This window comes from Brassica rapa, chromosome A01 (genome assembly GCF_000309985.2).
Source record: "Brassica rapa cultivar Chiifu-401-42 chromosome A01, CAAS_Brap_v3.01, whole genome shotgun sequence".
Lineage (NCBI taxonomy): Eukaryota > Viridiplantae > Streptophyta > Magnoliopsida > Brassicales > Brassicaceae > Brassica > Brassica rapa.
This window is the reverse complement of record NC_024795.2, coordinates 26,304,840-26,327,255: the sequence shown is the minus strand read 5'-3', so window position 1 is coordinate 26,327,255 and position 22,416 is coordinate 26,304,840. Positions and strand designations below refer to the sequence as shown.

Sequence of the window (22,416 nt, the reverse complement as noted above, 5' to 3'; positions counted from 1 at the left end):
CCAGCTTTAAATTAATATTTATAAATAAATCAGTTATTTTGAGAAGCTGTTAGTAATCGTATAACAGGATTTACATAAGAAAAGAAAATTCCTTATGCTCAAGTCTGTTTGGTTAGGTAATCAGCACGAACATAAGAAGAACATTTGAGTTGTACAAAACTAAAACGAGATTATAATACTCAAAAACGATTTCTTCGTTAATAATATTAACACATTCTATCTACCATATTATATTTGAAGTTAGTTGACAAAACCATTTTTAAAACAATCTCTAATAAATCACATTGCGTTAGCAATTTAGCATCCACAAGGATCATTGCAAACATTGTTATATGAAACCATAGACAAAACCAAAACAACACCAAGCTGAAAGAAAACATAAACATCTAGTCATAGTACTCCCATAGACGAACCAAGACACCAAGCTTAAAGCAAACATAAGCATCCACCGAAGCCTGAAGAATCTGCTCATGGTCAAGCTCATACGCACTCCAATCACTCATGCTAATCCCACGATCAAGCCTCACCCCTCGATACCCCATACACTCCTCAACCATCTCCTCAAACGAACACCGACTCATCCCAAACCCTACCGAATCTTGAACATAGTTCCTCAAATCAAGAAGCTCCTCGATCTCAAGCCCATGTCTCGACCTCGCCAGCTTCCCCGCGTCTTGACCGTTCCAGAAACCGACGTAAAACGTTCGCGGATCCGTGAGAAAACTGCGTAGCTCGTCGGGGACATCGTCGCAGTGAGACAGCTGGATGACGAGGCACCGTGTGCCCACGCATAGCTGGAGAGTGTCTGCCTCCGGGTCTGCGTTGTAGTAAGGATCGGCGTAGTAACAGTTATCACATAGATAAATCGGTGTCCACTGAACGCCGACTCCGATGACGAGAGGGTGAGAGGAGTAGCGGTTGTAGTATTGGACGTTGTTGATCCATCGGGTGATGACGGAGGAAGAGCGAGTTACGGTGACGGTGAACTCGTTTCCGAAGAAATCAACGGTGTGTTCTTGGTGAGTGTTGTAAGTTGCGACGGTTCTTATCGTCGGAGCCATTGAGCTTCTTGTTGCGAGAGAGAGAATCTTTTTCTTGTTATCGTCCTCGAGTGTGTATGTTTATATCATGTACCCGTCGTGCCCTAAACGCTTTCACTGTTTGAGCTTTGGATGTATCGATCGTATATTTATAATCGGACGGTTAATAATCTAGATGCGTGTGCTGTCACGTCATCAGGCCTTTATTATACGATTTCAGGAAATATTTCAAAATATAAGAAATAGATGAATATTTTCGTATATTTTACTAGATTACATTTGTTAATGTATTAATTTGTTAGGATCGATACTTTCCTAAATAGAGCTTAGATTTAAAAACTCAACTAAGCCCTTACATGATTTGGAAAGTAGTTAAATCCAGTCCAGTTTTGGTAATTACTGGATTTTATCCGCGACTAGTTTTATAATAACTTTTAAACTAATTATTTAATTTATTTATATAATTTCTTTTTTTTGAAATATGATTTGCGGATTTTATTATTTATGTTTATGTATAACTATACCATCTTATCAACTATTTAGTTATTTGTATTTATAAATGTAATAATTATGTTTATAAACATATTCCTAATTTTTTTAAACTAACTTGTTTTTTTTTTAAATATTATATAAATTGCTTGATGCATGTAAACTGTTAATACATTATAATATTTTATCATACATTTTTTACATATATTTAATTTGAATAACATAAACGATTGAGTTATCTGCATAAGGACCCCCTCTGCATAGTATCTAATTTTGCTTTATAATCAGAAAAACTTTACAATTAATGTGTAATTGTTATATATATGTGTGATAATATAATATTTAGATTTAAAATTTAATCACTATAAATATTTTGATGAACTTTAGTTAATATTAAATAGAATTTCTAAGATAATATAAAAAGTAAAGTAAATATAATGAATTTAAATAATGTTATATAACATTTTTATTTATTGAATTAATAATATTGAGAATCTAAAGCATTAGATTTATCTTCTACTTGATTCAGTAAATTATTTGTATTGTAGTTAAAATTGTATGATTTTATAATGTATTACATGATATTATAATTTATTTTTTGGCATAATAGTTAATATTTATTTGTTTTGGAGTTTACATGAATATTTTTAAGATCTTTTGAAATCTATTACATAATTTTGATAATTTTTTTCTAGTTGCTAAATGCTGACGATAAGATAACAAAAGTGTTAGATAGCGTATTAATTGTAATCATGAGACTTTTTTCTAAATGTTCAAAATTTGTAATTTTTTATGTTTTTAGTTTGTTGATTATAATACTTAGATAGTATATTTATATTGATAATTCATATTGATTGTTTCTTCTATTATTCTTTTATGTTATCTTTCATGCTAATTATTGTTAGTCTTTGTTATAAATTTTATTTAAAATCTTAACTAACTTATATGACATGCTTTCTTAGGCTCTTTATTTTTAATTTATGTTATAAACATTGTTCTCTAAATATTTTCTTCGACAAAACTCAACAAAGAACTTCTTAAATTTTATATGTTATATTAGGTGAATCAGACTAATGATTAGAATAACTGATCATGTAGTTTGGAATTATTTTCTAGTATATTTGGTATTTTCTGGTGTGATACATTTTTTTTCTATCGGATTTTGTCTTCAACTTGTATGATTTAATTTCCATCGCGGATGTTTTTCGTTTTCATTCATTGTTATTCTTCATTCACTTCTAACCCTATATTTCTTTGATTTGGATATTATAAAAGAATATACATTTGATTTTAATTTCTAATTTATTTTGAAAATACACTTTTTGAAATTTTATTTTGAATAGTATATTTTATTTTGTGTTTTTGCAAGTTAAAAATCCTGTATTCTGTATATTTTATTTTATTTAAGTTACTTTTTTGTTAAATTTCCAAGTATTTAGTATATATATATATATATATTGAGTCATTTTCGTTTTAATGATTTATTTATTAGTTTGCCTTATTTGATGCTGAATTCTATTTTATATTGAAATAATCACTTTTGGAAATTTAACATTTTAAAAATAGTAAAATATAATTATAATTTTTCATATTTATACTATTTGAGGAAAGATTTCAAAATTCTTAAACTATATAAAATTATAAATTGAAAGTGAATTCCAGATTAAACAAGTTCGTCTATTTTTTTTAGAACGAATAATCTACTATTACTTAAAATTCTAAATAGGGAGAATGTGAATTATACTAATTGTAAAGATAACTACATTTTTGTCGAATGCAACTTCTACTTTTATTACGTATTGAAATCTAGACATTAATTTGATGTTACATGAGGTAGAATTTGCTTATTAGATTTTTTTCATCGTTCTACGCAGTGTAAAAAGTGCTTTCTAGTTTCTACCGATAAGAAAACTTGATTTTTGCGAAAATTTAGGAAATTTCAGTTAAAAAATATTTAAAATACTCTAACTTCGTAAAACATGTATATTTGGTCACAAAAATATTCTACAAATATTTATAGTCTATGTGCTTGCCTAAAACGTTACAAACATATATTTTGATTTTTTTATATGTTTACAAACATATATATATATATATATATATATATATATATATATATATATATATATATATATATATATATATATATATTCAACGTTTTTTTGATATATTTGCAAACATATATAGACTAAAAATTATATATGTATATTTATTTTTATTTTTATTAATATTTATTTATAGAATTATTTGAAATTCAATTGTGTATATCACAGAGAATATATAAATTTTATTGTCCATGCTATGCATGATTATATTTTATTTTTAATTAACATTATATATTAAAAGTAATAATTAAATTGAAGTATATAAGCATCGTAAAAATGTTAGTATATAACTGTTGCTTATTATAACCTACGTTGCACGGAAGCTTCATCGGACGTCCGCTTCCCACTTCGGAACCGGAATCGGAATCGGAACCTTGTGGAAATTTGCGGAATCTCGCTTCCAAAACGTTTCTAAAATATTCTCTTTAAAAACCTGTTGGAAGCTTATGATTCCGTTTTGGAATCACGCTTCCATTTTCTCTAAAAATACAATGTATATCAATAAAATATAAAACCATAGTTTTAATCTATATAAAATAAAAAAAATAATAGTAATGAATATTGAATTATAAATATATATAAATATCAAAAATAATACTATAAATTATCTTTATGCATTGAGAGTTTTATTAAAGATATAGCACATATTGAAACATATTGTGTCAATTATTTATGAAGTATTAAAAATAATTAATATAATATTTTTTGTAAACATAATTTATGTGTATTTTTACAGTTTTAATATAAAATCATTTCAAAATTATTATAAATGAATAAATGTTTTATTTCAAATTTAAATCATATAATTTTAGTCCTAATTATTAAAAAAATTTACATATATATATATATATATTTATATATGGATATACGCTTCTAATACGTACCCGCTTCCTAATATTTTAAAAAATCTCGCTTCTGCGCTTCCTTACGCTTCCGCTTCCACGTACTCGCTTCCGTTTCCATGTAACATAGATTATAACTGTTTAAAGTATAAAATTACTTATCACATATGATTAACACATTTATTTAATAAAAGTTTAAGATATCTAACTAATTTATGAAATAGTTAACATGCACTAAAAATTGTTAAATATCGACTAAAAACTTCTAGTCGATATTTTGGAAATATCTCATTGTAAATTTAAATGTACAATTTATAAAAAATGTAAATATTAATTTTTTGTGCTCTTTATGTTAATTAAATTTTTATTAATATATTAATTTCTTTTTATTAATGTATTTATATATATATATATATATATTTTTTTTTTGAATTCAATTGTGTATATCAATTTTGTTAAATATATTATTTTTATTAATACATTCTAAAATGATGAATTAAAATTATATAATTTTTTTTAACTTAAATTTTTATTTTTATTCAATTTTTAATATTTAAATACTTTTGTATATATTTACTTCATTTAATTAATCAAGGGTTAGTTTTGGGATTATGAAAAAAATTATACTAAAGGGAAAACTTATTGATGTTATTATACCAAAAGACAACTATGTTGAATTTTTGTTCTGTTTTGGCAATTTTGCCTATAAATTTTTGTTTTCAAAAAAACTTACCAAAGAAAGAAAGATACGGAACATTTGATTCCTCTTGATAAATATGTCTTCAAACTTGCCATAGACGAGCATAAGGAAACATTTTAATGGTAGGTTCTTAGGATGAGGTTCTTAGCGTAATATAAGATCCCATCTTTTAATTTTTAACTAAAAAATATAAGAACCGGCTCTTAAATAAGATATTTAAGCATCCTAAGCATCTACTGACACCTGAATTATCTGTTCTTTGCTAAGGTAACCGACACACCAATTACTCTTGCTTATCTTCTTATCTAGCCAAACTCCATGAAACCCCGTACAATTCTCGACAATCACCTCAAATGAACAACGCCTAATATCAAGGAAAGAGTATTAATCACATGATTCACTCAATCACAATAATCATACTTAAGTCATGAAACACTACTCTATACGTTTTATATTGGTGTCATTTTATTTTTAAAAAATATTTAGAGGGTGTATTCAATGTAAAATTTGAGGTGATTTGATTTTTAATGAGGTTTTAGATGATTTTAAGGAATTGTAGAGAATAAAATAATTTTTGTTAAACCACTATAGAATATCACATAAACCATGGGATTTGACTTTTATTTTTTTTTTAACTTATAAACTTCACCCAAACACTCTAAAATCACTTGAAAAACTTTAAACTCCACAACTTAAAATATTTTCAATAACAGTAGAGTTCATAGTACTTTATAAAATGTCAAGTTCAATAACACTAGATTTTAAATGAGTTTTTAAAATTCATGTTTCAATGAGAGTAGATTTGTCATTTTGACATAAATTACCTAAAACACCCCCCCCCCTAGTAATTATAAATGTCGTTATGCAAAAAATTTAAACGCATGAAACATAGTGAGTATTTAACTAACTATCAATGCCTGAAACACAGAGCTAACTAAAGTAATAAAAGAAATATGTTATTTCAAAACAACTAAAAATGTTATTTTATTAATTAATACACTCACCATCAATAACTTTCAAAACCATTTGATTACTATATATATACATTTAGATATCATGGTAAGAGGAGAAAAAAAATCAAAGAATAAGTAAAAAATTAATTATACAGAATGGACACTAAGACAATTTTTATGGCATTTTTCATAATCAACACTTTAGTGTCATGTGTGTATCCATGTTTAGGCCAAGAAGATGTTGACGATAAACCACTGATCAATCCCGGTGAGTTTGATACATTGGATGTGTTATCGCCGGCTTCGCAAGAGTACAATATCTATATGTTAGAGAACCTCCCACCAAAATACAAAACGTATCTCGGAACCTGCGCTGATAAGATGGGGCCCAGTGGCATTTCGGAATGTAATGAAGATGTTCTTAGAGAGATTCTTACAAACAAACCTGTTTCAAGAGATTGTTGTTTGATGGTAGTAAGAGCTGGAAAAGAATGCTACATGAAGATTAGAAAGTTCATGTTTCAATTGTATCAACTAAAACGCTTTGCTTCTCAAGTTTCTTTCAAAACTAATGAGGTTTGGAATAGATGTTCTGCTGAAGTTGAAAGTCCTTCATCTTCTCACGACCACATGATTTAGTTATCTTGATTGAATCTTTTGTTAGGGCCGAATATGAAAATTCTTAACGGGTTGTTCGTTAATTATCTAAAACTCTTTTACAATGTTTTCCACAAAACATATAACTTCTTTGTTTTTCAAGGTTTATATCCTCTCTTCTTTTGTAATAATCCACTTACAGAATGAAATAATCTTTGTCTTCATAGGATCAAAATATAGATTCTCATTAGGAGACTGATCAGAGGAAAATTTACTTGATCAAATGAACAATATGCTTATGCTTGATGCGCCAATACTCTATATGAAAAAAAGCATCATATTTCAACAGTTCAGAAACTTTTATTCAAGTATAACCAGTAAGAACTCAGATTAACATAAACTTAGAGGGATCAACGAACCAAGAGAAAAAATTCATGATTGTCTATGTTCTTGGTATTTATCTCAAACGGCGTTTAAAGTTATATATCCACAGTCATCCTTGTTCATGTTTTTGCTTCTTCTTCTTCTTGCTTGCTTGTTAAAAATTTATGTAGTACTTAATCATAAAGATCTATTAGATAAGACAAGACAAAGCTCTTATACAAAGAATTTAAAGACACATGAAACATAGTGAGTATTTAATTAACTATCAATGCCTGAAACATAGAAATCAATTTAAAAATGTTATTCTTAGAGCTAACTAAAGTAATAAAGAAATTATGTTATTTCAAAACAACTAAAAATGTTATTTTATTAATTAATACATTCACAATCAATAACATTCAAAACCATTTGATTACTATATATATACATTTATATATCATGGTAAGTGGAGAAAAAAATCAAAGAATAAATAAAAAATTAATCTTACAAAATGGACACTAAGTCAATTTTTATGGCATTTTTCATAATCAACACTTTAGTGTCATGTGCGTATCCATGTTTGGGCCAAGAAGATATTGACGATAAAGCTCTGGTCAATCCCGGTGAGTTTGATACATTGGATGCATTATCACCGGCTTCGCAGGAGTATAATATTTATATGTTAGAGAACCTCCCACCAAAATATAAAACGTATCTCGGAACCTGCGCTGATAAGATGGGGCCCAGTGGTATTTCGGAATGTAATGAAGATGTTCTTAGAGAGATTCTTACGAACAAACCTGTTTCAAGAGAGTGTTGTTTGATGGTAGTAAGAGCTGGAAAAGAATGCTACATGGAGATTAGAAAGTTCATGTTTCGATTGTATCAACTCAAACGCTTTGCTTCTCAAGTTTCTTTCAAAACTAATGAGGTTTGGAACAGATGTTCTGCTGAAGTTGAAAGTCTTTCATCATCTCACGACTACGCGATTTAGTTATCTTGATTGAATCTTTTTGTTATATTATATGATGTATTATCAAATAATGGTTTGTTATATTATTCTAACTATATAAAATTAAAATAAAACATTCATCAGCTTATTCGTTTTTCTATCTCTAATGTGGTAGAAGAAAACTTTAGTGCGATGTATTGGTTTTTCTAACTAGTATTTGCTTAGCATAGTTTTTTATTTTATCAAATATAAAACATAATTTCACATGAATCTTGCTAAAAAAATCGTATATTTCTTTCTTTATAACTCAAATAAATTAAGTGATTTGAAATTCAATTAAATTTATGAAAACAAATAAAAAGAGAGAGAATGATATTGGGAAAACCAATAGGTAACTTTAATTTCTCATGAAATAAAAACGTTCATCTCATTTTTATCATCCTATTAAGGACCTAATATGAAAATTCCTGATCACGGGTTGTGAGTTAATTATCTAAAACTCTTTTACAATGTTTTCACCAAATATATAACTTCTCTGTTTTTCAAGGTTTATATCATCTCTTCTTTTGTAATAATCCACTACAGAATGAAATAATCTTTGTCTTCATAAGATCAAAATATAGATTCTCATGAGGAGACTGATCAGTGGGATATTTACTTGATCAAAGGAATAATATGCTTATGCTTGATGGGACAATACTCTATATGGGAAAAAGCATCATATTTCAACAGTTTAGAATCTTTCATTCAACTATAACCAGTAAGAAATCAGATAAACATAAACTCAGAGGGATCAACGAACCAAGAGACAAAACTTCATGATTGTCTATATGTTCTTGGTATTTATCTCAATCGGCGTTTCAAGTTATATATCCACGGTAATCCTTGTTCATGTTTTTTCTTCTTCTTCTTACTTGCTTGTTAAAGATTTATGTAGTACTTAATCACAAAGATCTATTAGACAAGACTAGACAAAGCTCTTATACCATTCTTTGCAAAAAAGCATATATGCTTCATCTACAAATGATCTTTGGTTTTGCAAATTCATCACTATTTTAGACCATGAAATTTTTCAAGAAACGTAGATCCAAGTTTCCATTAGTTAAATTTTTTTACTTAAGTCATGAAACACTACTCTATACGTTTCATATTGGTGTAATTTTATTTTTAAAAAATATTTAGTAATTATAAATGTCGTTATACATTTTTCATAAATACTTAAAATAATTTTTAGTTTCCTCTTATTTTTAGTTCATGATATAAATCCAAACAAAATATTATATTTAATAAGTATAACCAAAAAAAATTTACTTTGTTTATTTTTATGCAAAAAATATAAAGACACATGAAACATAGTGAGTATTTAATTAACTATCAATGCCTGAAACATATAAATCAATTTAAAGATGTTATTCTTAGAGCTAACTAAAGTAATAAAGGAATTGTGTTATTTCAAAACAACTAAAAATGTTATTTTATTAATTAATACATTCACCATCAATAGCATTCAAAACCATTTGATTAATATATATATATATATATATACATTTAGGTATCATGGTAAGAGGAGAAAAAAAAATCAAAGAATAAGTAAAAAATAAATCATACAAAATGGACACTAAGAAAATTTTTATGGCATTTTTCATAATCAACACTTTAGTGTCATGTGTGTATCCATTTTTGGGCCAAGAAGATGTTGACGATAAACCACTAGTCAATCCCGCTGAGTTTGATACATTGGATGCGTTATCGCCGGCTTCGCAGGGGTACAATATTTATATGTTAGAGAACCTCCCACCAAAATACAAAACGTATCTCGGAACCTGCGCTGATAAGATGGGGCTTAGTGGTATTTCAGAATGTAATGAAGATGTTCTTAGCGAGATTCTTACAAACAAACCTGTTTCAAGAGAGTGTTGTTTGATGGTAGTAAGAGCCGGAAAAGAATGCTACATGGAGATTAGAAAGTTCATGTTTCAATTGTATCAACTCAAACGTTTTGCTTCTCAAGTTTCTTTCAAAACTAATGAGGTTTGGAACAGATGTTCTGCTGAAGTTGAAAGTCCTTCATCATCTCAAGACCACACGATTTAGTTATCTTGATTGAATCTTTTGTTATATTATATGATGTATTATGAAATAATGGTTTGTTATATTATTCTAACTATATAAAATAAAATAAAACATTCATCGGCTTATTCATTTTCTAACTCTAATGTGGTATATGAAAACTTTAGTGCGATATCTTGGTTGTTCTAACAAGTGTTTCTTAGCATAGTTTTTTTATTTTATCAAATATAAAACATAATTGCACATGAATCTTGTTAAAAACGTATATTTCTTTCTTTGTAACTCAAATAAATTAAGTGATTTGAAATTCAATTAAATTTATGAAAATAAATCAAAAGTGAGAGAACGATATTGGGAAAAACAATAGGTAACTTTCATTTTTCGTGAAATAAAAATTTTCATCTCAAATTTATGATCCTAGTTAGGACCTAATATGAAAATTCCTGATAACGGGCTGTGAGTTAATTATCTAAAACTCCTTTAGAATGTTTTCCACAAAACATATAACTTCTCTGTTTTTCAAGGTTTATATCATCTCTTCTTTTGTAATAATCGACTTACAAAATGAAATAATCTTTGTTTTCATTGGATCAAAATATAGATTCACATGAGGAGACTAATCAGATGGAAATTTACTTGATCAAAGGAACAATATGCTTATGCTTGATGGGCCAATACTCTATATGAAAAAAAGCACCATATTTCAACAGTTCAGAAGCTTTTATTCAAGTATAACCAGTAAGAAGTCAAATAAACATAAACTCAGAGGGATCAAAATTTCATGATTGTCTATGTTAGTATTTATCTCAAACGGCGTTTCAAGTTAAATATCCCTAGTCATCCTTGTTCATGTCTTCTTGCTTGCTTGTTAAAGATTTATGTAGGACTTAATCATAAAGATCTATTAGACAAGACTAGACAAAGCTCTTATACAACTCTTTGCAAAAAAACATATATGCTTCATCTACAAATGATCTTTGATTTTGCAAATTCATCACTATTTTAGACCATGAAATTTTTCAAGAAACATAGATCCAAGTTTCCATTGTAGTCACAATCATTTACTTAAGACATGAAACACTACTCTATACATTTCATATTGGTGTAATTTTATTTTTATAAAAATATTTTGTAATTATAAATGTCGTTATACATTTTTCATAAATACTTAAAATGAATTTCAGTTTCCTCTTATTTTTAGTTCATTATAAGATAAATCCAAACAAAATATTATATTTAATAAGGATAACCAACAAACTTTAACTTTCTTAATTTGTATGCAAAAAAATTGAAGAGACATGAAACATAGTGAGTATTTAATTAACTATCAATGCATGTAACATAGAAATCAATTTAAAAATGTTATTCTTAGAGTTAACTAAAGTAATAAAGGAATTGTGTTATTTCATAACAACTAAAATGTTATTTAATTAATTAATACATTCACCATCAATAACATTCAAAACCATTTGATTACTATATATACAATTAGATATCATGGTAAGAGGAGAAAAAAATTAATCATACAAAATGGACACTAAGACAATTTTTATGGCATTTTTCATAATCAACACTTTAGTGTCATGTGTGTATCCATGTTTGGGCCAAGAAGATGTTGACGATAAACCACTAGTCAATCCCGCTGAGTTTGATACATTGGATGCGTTATCGCCGGCTTCGCAGGAGTACAATATTTATATGCTAGAAAACCTCTCACCAAAACACAAAACGTATCTCGGAACCTGCGCTGATAAGATGGGGCCCAGTGGTATTTCAGAATGTAATGAAGATGTTCTTAGCGAGATTCTTACAAACAAACCTGTTTCAAGAGAGTGTTGTTTGATGGTAGTAAGAGCTGGAAAAGAATGTTACATGGAGATTAGAAAGTTCATGTTTCGATTGTATCAACTCAAACGCTTTGCTTCTCAAGTTTCTTTCAAAACTAATGAGGTTTGGAACAGATGTTCTGCTGAAGTTGAAAGTCCTTCATCATCTCACGACCATATGATTTAGTTATCTTGATTGAATCTTTTGTTATATTATATGATGTATTATGAAATAATGGTTTGTTATATTATTCTAACTATATAAAATAAAATAAAACACTCATCGGCTTATTCGTTTTCCTAACTTTATGTGGTATAAGAAAACTTTAGTGTGATATCTTGGTTGTTCAAACTAGTGTTTGCTTAGCATAGTTTTTTATTTTATCAAATATAAAACATAGTTACACATGAATCTTGTTAAACAAAATCATATATTTCTTTCTTTGTAATTCAAATAAATTAAGTGATTTGAAATTCAATTAAATTTATGAAAACAAATCAAAAGTGAGAGAACGATATAGGAAAAAAAAAGGTAACTTTCATTTTTTGTGAAATAAAAACGTTCATCTCATTTTTATGATCCTGGTTAGGACCTAATATGAAAATTCCTGATAACGGGTTGTTCGTTAATTATATAATACTCCTTTAGAATGTTTTCCACAAAACATATAACTTCTCTATTTTTCAAGGTTTATAGTATCTCTTCTTTTGTAATAATCCACTTACAGAATGAAATAATCTTTGTCTTCATAGGATCAAAATATAGATTCTCATGAGGAGACTCAGATGGAAATTTACTTGATCAAATGAACAATATGTTGATGCTTGATGGGCCAATATTCTATATGAAAGAAAAAGCATCATATTTCAACAGTTCAGAAACTTTTATATATAACCAGTAAAAACTCAAACGTAAGCTCAGAGGGATCAACGAACCAAAAGACAAAGTTTCATGATTGTCTATATTCTTGGTATGTATCTCAAACGGCGTTTCAAGTTATATATCCACAGTCATCCTTGTTCATGTTTTTGCTTCTTCTTCTTCTTGCTTGCCTGTTAAAGATTTATGTAGTACTTATCATAAAGATCTATTAGACAAGACTAGACAAAGCTCTTATACAATTCTTTGTAAAAAACATATATGATTCATCTACAAATGATTTTTGGTTTTGCAAATTCATCACTATTTTAGACCATGAAATTTTTCAAGGAACATAGATCCAAGTTTCTATTAGTTACAATCTTTTACTTAAGTCATGAAACACTACTCTATACGTTTCATATTGGTGTAATGTCACTGTACATAACGTCCTGAATTGGGTTTATTTAGGACACACTACCATATATTGCAGACCATGTTTCCCTCCATGGCCAACTATATGAATATACTATTGCGCCATTGTCCTATTGCATAATATCTACAACGACTCTTACACCTTACTCCAAAACAATTATCTGACACATATAAAACATTGACCTAGCTAGAACAACATTTGTAAACAATATATTCCTTTGGTACATTTTGAATATACTGTTCTCGTTCCAAAGACGTTATGAGATTTTGAATATTCCCTAAATGGCTCTATATTTTGATTAATTTTATTCGTTTATGAGTAAAATAGGAAAAAAATGTATATACTAATACCAACGATAAAACGATTTTTTTTTTTTAAACAAAAAAAAACAAAATTAATAGAATCACAAAATCAGTAAAAACTAAAATTTCTAAATAACAAATGATTTCGAATGGAATCTCAAAATTTATCAAATTCTTTAAGATTCATGTATACCATTATCCCATCTATACTATTAAAGCAGAATTCCTACTAGGATTCTGTCCATATTTTTGAAGTTATTTACAGTGACATGTCATTGCCTTTTTTATATTAATATTAATTTTATTAATTAAATTCGGCCAGCATAATAAACCAATCAGAATGAAGAATATATTAGCCAATAACAATGCAGCAGCATTTATCAGCGTTACTTATGCCAAAAAAAATAAAACTGAACTCCATAATATAATTATTAACGTTTGTGTTGAAAGCATATATTCGTAACTATACAAACCATAGAAGCATAATTCTAATATATACAAGCTTTGAAAGCGCGGATCAAAATCTAGTAATCTTATTATAAAAGAAATCAGCGAGTGAATAACAGTTTTTATTTTCCACAACCTAGAGCAACTTCAATGGTTAAACACCATCAAAGTTTCTAAATGAAAAAAAAATTATTATTATAATTACTTGAATTTGTTTTATTATTTTGAAATCAATAAAAGCATCAATTTATCTTTGGTGAGTGACATGTGTTTTGTTAGTGTGAGAAGAGTTTCTAAAAAACTAACATTAGAACTTTTGGCCATTCACTTTCCTCTAGAACTTGTTGTTGGAGGTGCTCTTACAAAAGAAGAAAGATCAACGATTCAGCACATTTTGTTACTTCGATACATCGCTTAAAATTTAACTTGCCATAAACGAGCAGAAACACCAAGCTTGAAGCAAACATAAGCATCTACTGACACCTGAAGTATCTGATCATTGCTAAGGTACTCAACACTCCAATCACTCCTGCTTATCCCCCGATCAAGCTTCACTCCTCGAAACCCCATACATTTCTCAACAATCTCCTCAAACGAACGACCCCTCAGACTCCTGCCTTGTGAATCCACGACATACATCCTTGCGTCAAGAATTTCTCCAATCTCCAACTGATGTCTAGTTCGTGCTAGCCTCTTCGCGCCTTGACTGTTCCTAATACCGACAAAAGTTGTGTTTGGATCCGTGAGGAACCTTGGAATGATGTCGGGGACACGCTTACAGTAAGAGAGCTGGATGATAAGACATGATGTTCCCACGCATAACTGGAGAGTATCCGCAGGACGGTAGTGACTCGGCGGGGATGAGAAATACCATGAGGGTGGGGTGTCCACTGGACGCCGACTCCAACGACGAGAGGGTGACTCAAGCGCAAGCGACGGTGATGGAAGACTACATCTTGGATTCATCGTCTGATGAGTGATGACGGAGGGAGTCTTGGTTTGAGTGACTGTCAAATCTTCTCCAAACAAATCGACAGAGTGGTATTGGTCAGACTTCTGGTCGTTGGAGCCATTTGATTTGTTTTACTAACTCTGAAATGTGAAGGAGAGAGGAAAAAAACAATAACGCTCTAGGGCTTGGATACTGAGCTGTGTGATTTGTTCTCATATGTCATGCATATAAATAGCCAAAGCTTTATTATGATGGTAAAAGAAAGACACTATTTAATCTTAGAAAAGCTAACTTAATTAAAAGCGTTACTAGCCCCCGTTGATCTTCGTGAAATTTATGTCAGCTAAATTTGAACGGTTGAGATGCATGTAGGCTAGGTTTAGCTTATCACACTATCAAGTCATCTACTCCAACCCCAAAGTAATTACTGATATTTTTTTTTTCTTTATTTACTATTTCGGCAATTGCTGATTAAATTTTAAAGATTATTACCTCCCAAAAAAATAACGATAACTTTCAAATTTAAAATTTTCTGAGAATCCGATTCCTGACAAAGAAAAAAGGAAATATCTATATAATATTATTGGATAAGTATATACTTCTGGTCAAGCATATGCAACAACAAATACAAATACTATCAATTTATCCCGTAAAAAAAGAAAAAAAAGTTGTTCGATTTTGGACGGTTGAGAACTTCAGATGCACTTTAGGTAAGACTTTCGCATCTCTCACTCCTCTTGTACGATCACTGTATGCATCTGTATGGCGTCCTGCATTTGGCTTATCTAGGACACGCTACCGAGTACCGTAACAGACCGTGTTTCTCTCCGTTCATCGTTACAGTGTCTTTTTTGTTTGTTATCGTGACAGTGTCCTATTCCACAGTTCTACTAATACTTTATACCTTACTCAAAAACAAATTATATGACACATATAACTAACTATAACGCAACGTGAAGACATTGAAAGTTAAGGGAATTTTTTACCAAACATTTATATTGGTTTTTATGAAAACAAATTATTAAAAGACTTATTCTTAGGTCTACCCCCTAGGGTGAACCTTTAGGTTCACCAACCAATAAGATTGTCTTATTTTATATTTGATATCTTTTAAAAAAAGAAACAAAATATTGTCAAATTATATTATGTTTTTAAAATTAAAAGATAAAAAAATAATAATAATTACAAAAAAAAATATTTTACGTCGTCAGCATAACATTAAACCCTAAACCCTAAATTCTAATCCCTAAACTCTTAATCCTAAACCCTAAACTCTTGGATAAACCCTAAACTCTAGGATAAATCCTTAACTCTAAATCAAAATCACTATACACTAAAACATTCAAGCGTTTAGAGTTTAGAGTTTTAGTCGTTTTTTATTTAGAGTTTAGGATTTATCCAAGGGTTTAAGGTTTACCCAAGGGTTTAGGGTTTACCCAAGGGTTTATGGTTTACCCAGGGGTTTAGGGTTTATGGATTAGGATTTAGGGTTTAGTGTTTTGTTGACAACATTAAAAAAAAAATTTAATTCTTTTTTCTGTAACTATTATTTTTTTTACTTTTTTATTTTAAAAACATAATATAATTTGAGAATATTTTGTTTCCTTTTTTAAAAGATATCGAATTTGAAATAATGAAATTCTATTGGTTGGTGAACCTAGAGGTTCACCCTAGGGGGTGAATCCAAGAATGACTCTTATTAAAATTGTATTAGTGAATATTTCAAAAACTAAAAAATTCTCACCAAATGTTTAGTTTCAATCACTAAAATCACACAAAGGCAGATGCTCTCATGTACTAATATAATATCTTCTTAAATCATCTTGTGTAAAACGCTGCAATAATGAGATATAAAGGACATTCAGTTATATATTCATAATATTTATAATCTTATTAGTTATTACTCATGGAAGAAATTAACGAGTGATAACATTTTTCTTTTTCAACAATCTAACAAAAGAGTAAAGACTAAAGATTCAGGACGACATATTATTCTTCTTGATACATGTCTTTAAACTTCCCATAGACGAGCATCAACACCGAGCTTGAAGGAAACATAAGCATCCACCGACACCTGAACTAACTGCTCTTTACTGAGGTAGTCAACACTCCAATCACTCTTGCTTATCTTCCGATCTAGCTTCACTCCTTCAAGCCCCATACATTCCTCAACAATCCCCTCAAACGAACGACCCCTCAGACTCCTACCTTGTTGATCTGCAAGGTACTTCCTTACATCAAGAAGCTCTCCAATCTCCAACCGGTGTCTCGTTATTTCCAGCTTTCTAACGTCTTGGCTGTTCCAGAAACCGACAAAAGTCGTGTCGGGATTCGTGAGGAAACGTCGAAGGATGTTGGGGACGCGCTGACAGTAAGAGAGCTGGACGATGAGAACTGATGTTCCCACGCATAACTGGAGAGTGTCCGCTGCACGGTCGTACGCTGGTGGTGAGAAGTACCATGACGGTGTCCACTGGACGCCGACTCCAACGACGAGAGGGTGAGAACAACGCGAACGACGGTGACGGTAGAGGATGTCTCGGATCCAGCGCCTGATGATGGAGGGAGTCTCGGTTTGAGTGACGTCCAGGTTCTGTCCAAAGAAGTCGATGAAGTAGACTTGGTGAGACTTGTACTCCCCCATGGTTTTGATTGTTGGAGCCATATGAACCTTTGTTTTTCTCTGATTTGAAAATTTGAAGGAGAGAAACAAATAATAACGCTTTAGGGCTTGTTTTGTGATTTGTTGCATCCATATAAATAGCTAAAGCGTTAGTATGATTATAGAACCTTCGCGAAGGTCTGATCGTTCTAGACATTTGATTTCTTTTTCTCTAATTTGAAATTTGAACGAGAAGAAAAAATGCCGCTTTATGGCTTGTATACAATTTTTTTTTTTTTTTTGCTAAAATTGTATACAATATTTTGATGATAAAGGAAAGTATTTTATCATAGAAAAGTTAATTATTTCCTATTTTATTTTCTTTTCTTATTTTAACAGTTGGAGGGTAATTCTTTTTTTTTTTTTTTGGGCAAAAACAGTTGGAGGGTAATTCATTTGGTAAATATCCACTACTGTCGTATTCAAGAGAAAATTACCACCGTTGATCTTCGTAAAATTGATGTCAGATAAATTTGAACGGCTGAGATACATGTAGGCTAGGTTTAGCCTATCTTATCCTCACGTCATTTACACCAACCTCAAAATAATTACTGATATTCTTTTCTTTATTTTATTAATTACTGATTTTCTTTTCTTTGTTTTATTATATCATTAGCGGCAATTCCTGAATTAAATTAAAATTTATTCTCTCCAGAAAATAATTTGACGAATTCCAAATTTAAAAATTCTTGATAATCTGACAGAAGGAATATGATTTGACTAGCTGTTAAATCCATTCCAAAATAGGTAAATATTAGTAGTCTAAAAAGAGGTAAATATTAAAACTATATAACGATGAGTAGGTTTGGCCTTTTGTTTGTCTCGCTCTCACGTCTCTTGTACCGTTGTACGAGTACTGTTCCCTCCACAGCCAACTGTTTAAATATGGGGAATACTATTGTGTTATTGTCTCGTATAACTTACTCCAAAACAATTATATGACACATAAAACTATAACGTATTATGTAGTTTTCTAACTAGAAGGCATTGACCTAGACAAGATTTGCAACATTGGATCCTTTGGTATATTTTGTGTATCCGTTCCATAGACTTTATCTGAAATCTTTTATTAATTTGGCGATTATATTTTACTTTGATTAAAGATTGGTTATCTTTTATTTCTTAGTTTGCATAATTTAATATTTTCGTAAATCGTCTTATGTAGGAAAAGCTGTAAGATGAATGATCAAGGATATTAACCCTCTATTAATAATGTTCATGGATTAAAATGTGAAAACAGCTTATTCCTAGCCACAATATAACAAAAGAATAAAGAAAAGATTCATAACATACTATTCCTGTGATACATGTCTTCAGACTTCCCATAGACGAGAATCAACACCGAGCTTGAAGCAAACATAAGCATCTACTGAAGCCTGAAGTAACTGATCATGGCTAAGGTAGCCGACACTCCAATTACTCTTGCTTATATTCTTATCTAGCCTAACTCCTCGAAACCCCATACAAGTCTCAACAATCTCCTCAAACGAACGAGGCCTGAAACTCCTACCATGCCAATCCGTGAGCGTGAAGTAGTTCCTTACGTCAAGAAGTTCTCCAATCTCCAACTGCTGTTTAGTTCTTACTAGCCTCTCCACGTCTTGACTGTTCCTTATACCGACGAAAGTTGTTTCGGGATTCGTGAGGAACCTTCGAAGGATTGTCGGGACACGCTTACAGTAAGAGAGCTGGATGATGAGACATAAAGTTCCCACGCATAACTGGAGAGTATCTGCTGGACGGTAATAACCCTTCGGCGCTGAGAAATACCATGGCGGTGTCCACTGGACGCCGACTCCAACGACGAGAGGGTGACGAGAGCGAGAACGACGGTGACGGTAGACAACGTATCGGATCCATCGCCTGATGACGGAGGGAGTCTCGGTTTGAGTGACGAACAAATTGTCTCCAAAGAAATCGACGAAGTAGTATTGGTGAGACTTGTATTCAGCGATGGTTTTTATCGTTGGAGCCATATTAATTGATCTCTGTGGTGTGTTCAGTGTTCTCATAATCTCATATGGCATACATGCATATATATATATATAGCTAAAGTCTTATGATGATAAAAGGAAATTATTTAATCATAGAAAAGCTAACTTAATTATTTCCTATTCATATTGTATAGTTTATAATGAACGTGATTTCCTTTTTCAAGGGTCACGTGTTTGACATATGCACTACATTAATCTATTCTTCTATTTCGTTTAGGTTATCCTTAATTCCTCACTCGAGTAATCAAAGTATGTGGTGAGACTCCAACACTTGCAGGGGAGGACGCAATGTCGTAGGAGTGGGGTCAGCCGACTCCACTATTTTCTAAAATAGTCCTGTTCGTTTTGTAAACGCGGAGTCTGGCGGCAGCGGCAAAAAATTGTGCTACGACGGAGAACAAAATAACAGAATCAAGAGTTGAAATAGACGCGACTGGATTGCCGGAGACTTGAAAAACGAGACGCTTGTGTCGCTTATAATTTCAGCGTCCCCTTTACTTGTCGATAGTTGACTCTGCGGCTGAAAAATAGGTAAGCGATATCTCACCGGCGTCTGTATTGCCGTGATAAAAGGTTGGATTTTTGGTCGCTGCCGCTAAAAGTGGCGGTTATAAAACGAACATGACTAATATCATTATTTTTGTTTAAGAAAAATTAAATTGATCTTTTCTAAAAATAAAATTTGATCTTACGAAATTTTTTTTCTCATTTCGATATAAAAAGTTTCTGGTTCTGCCATTGAACACTTGTATTTTCTTATTGTTAATTTCGCTGGATATTTAATTTTGCAATATATCTACTGGATGGGCTTTAGTGTAGTACCTCGAGAGCAAGTTATCGCCGTTGATCTCTGTGTAATGGATATCAGTTAATTTTGAAATGCATGTAGTCAATTACTGATTTAAAATTAAACTAGGTACACGATTTCGCGAGTGTAAATATTTTATGATAATTATATACTTAAGTAGTTTTAGCAAAAAATGTATGTTTCACAATGTAAAATATTTACATAATCCAAAGCACATTTTACATTTATTACATGTTGTATGACCAATTAAATAATTGATACCTTTTTATTATTGGTTGAATTTATGTATTATATGCTATTTTTTCAAAAGTAAAAGTATTACTAATATTCACACTTTTAAGTAAAACTAATTACAAATAAAAACAAAGCGAGTACTATGTTTATAATTTTATAATTTTGAATAATAATCATAACTATTAAAAATAACCTTTTTATTTTAAATAGTATGAAAATCAAAAGTTTTGGTATTGTATAATCTTAGAAGATTATTGAGATATATTGTTAATTCTATAGATTTTATTATAAGTTTCCAAAAACTCTTTTTATGACATAATTTTTGATTAATTAAAAAAAACCCAAAGATTAATGAACGAAAACTTATTTTATAACACTTTCTATTTTCACATTTTTTTATCTATCACTTTATTTTATTTAGAAAGAAAATAGTTACAAATAATTAATTAACGGTTATAGTAATACGTAAAACACATATATTTTGGTAAACATATAAAAAATTAAGTACGTAAAAGTATAAAATAGCAAAGAATACAACAAACAAGTTTTATTATTCTTCACTGATGTTTTATATATGTATCTTTTTTTTTCTTATTACAAAATAAGCATGTCAATTTTATTATAATCAAAATTATATCAATAGAGTCTTAACTCTAGTCTTGTATTAATATATTGTTCTCATTTTTAATATATATTATAATAATTTTTTCATTTATTAATATTACTTTAAAGAATTTACCGTATGATTTTATTATAATCAAGGCTAAATGAATTATATTAATAGAGTATATTAACTTTAGTCTCATATTAGTATATTATATTAAATATTTTCATTTATTATATTATTTTAAAAGACTTACTATATATTTTCCTTATTTAAATATACAAATAATTTTAATCATTTCTCAAAGTAGATTATACAATCAACATTTATCACTGAAAAATGGCTGAATGTTTTTAAATTGCATATTTGACTGTTTTGCATATTTGATACATTTTAGGGAAAAAAAATATAAATATAAATATATATATATATAGTGAATATAACAAAATATTGTTAGTAGGTTAATTAGTTTTCTGCAATTTATAATTTATTGTATCCAATATTAATATAAATATGTTAAAATCGTTTATATAATTATTTCTATCATATCATATGTATTTATATGTATATTTTTAAATTTTTGTAATGTAATGTATGATATTTAATTGTTTCTATAAACAAATTATGTTAATTCTTTTATCTTTAAAATATTTAATTGTTTGCATGGTAATATAGATTAGATTATTTAGTTCTAGGATTAGTTTCCTTTTTAAAACTTTAATTAAATAAATGAAAATTCAAATACTAACGACCAATCAAATTAAAAAAATTAATTCTAAATTTCACCTATGAATGATACATAAGCAAAAAATAATTTAAATGACTTCTCAATTAATATATAGTAGGATTTCAGTATTTATTCTACCCAAAAATAATTTGATGAGATTTCTAAATTTAAAAAGTTATCGATAATCCTGACAAAAAATGCAGAACATCTTTATAATATTAATAGAGGAGTATCTATTTCTGGTCAGGGATATATCAATTCTCAACAAAGATTAACTTAGCAATTATCCATTTATCCTTTAAAAAAAATGTGGACGAAAATTTTAGAATAGGGAAATTGCACCCAATGACTAAGAAAAAAAACAAAATTAACTAAACAACCAAAAACACACTCTCTCTCCCCTTTTATCTTTCTATCTCTCTCTACTCTCTCTCCAGAAAACTAATTTTGTTTA

At 29.5% G+C, this 22,416-nt stretch overlaps 5 protein-coding genes across 5 annotated transcripts; 1 reads left to right on the top strand and 4 right to left on the bottom strand.

Moving 5' to 3' along the window:
- Nucleotides 1-176: 176 nt before the first annotated feature.
- Nucleotides 177-4,844, bottom strand: LOC103845566. The gene is made up of 2 exons (XM_033292526.1): nt 4,615-4,844; nt 177-3,941 (listed from the first exon to the last, which is right to left on the bottom strand). Exon 2 carries the CDS (start codon nt 1,059-1,061, stop codon nt 387-389), a length of 675 nt encoding a protein of 224 aa, XP_033148417.1. The 5' UTR covers nt 1,062-3,941; nt 4,615-4,844; the 3' UTR covers nt 177-386.
- Nucleotides 4,845-6,233: 1,389 nt separating this feature from the next.
- Nucleotides 6,234-9,648, top strand: LOC103846165 (protein DOWN-REGULATED IN DIF1 11-like). Its single transcript, XM_033292543.1, has one exon. It carries the CDS (start codon nt 6,286-6,288, stop codon nt 6,766-6,768), a length of 483 nt encoding a protein of 160 aa, XP_033148434.1. The 5' UTR covers nt 6,234-6,285; the 3' UTR covers nt 6,769-9,648.
- A 600-nt stretch (nt 9,649-10,248) lies between these two features.
- On the bottom strand, nt 10,249-15,059 carry LOC108872046. Its single transcript, XM_033292549.1, has one exon. It carries the CDS (start codon nt 14,945-14,947, stop codon nt 14,396-14,398), a length of 552 nt encoding a protein of 183 aa, XP_033148440.1. The 5' UTR covers nt 14,948-15,059; the 3' UTR covers nt 10,249-14,395.
- Nucleotides 15,060-16,456: 1,397 nt separating this feature from the next.
- On the bottom strand, nt 16,457-18,403 carry LOC103846146. Its single transcript, XM_018659285.2, has one exon. The coding sequence runs from the start codon at nt 17,683-17,685 to the stop codon at nt 16,945-16,947; it is 741 nt and encodes a 246-aa protein (XP_018514801.1). The 5' UTR covers nt 17,686-18,403; the 3' UTR covers nt 16,457-16,944.
- LOC103845545 lies at nt 17,913-22,315 on the bottom strand. The gene is made up of 2 exons (XM_033292520.1): nt 20,773-22,315; nt 17,913-20,548 (listed from the first exon to the last, which is right to left on the bottom strand). The coding sequence occupies exon 2, from the start codon at nt 19,620-19,622 to the stop codon at nt 18,909-18,911; it is 714 nt and encodes a 237-aa protein (XP_033148411.1). The 5' UTR covers nt 19,623-20,548; nt 20,773-22,315; the 3' UTR covers nt 17,913-18,908.
- Between the last annotated feature and the right edge of the window lie 101 nt (nt 22,316-22,416).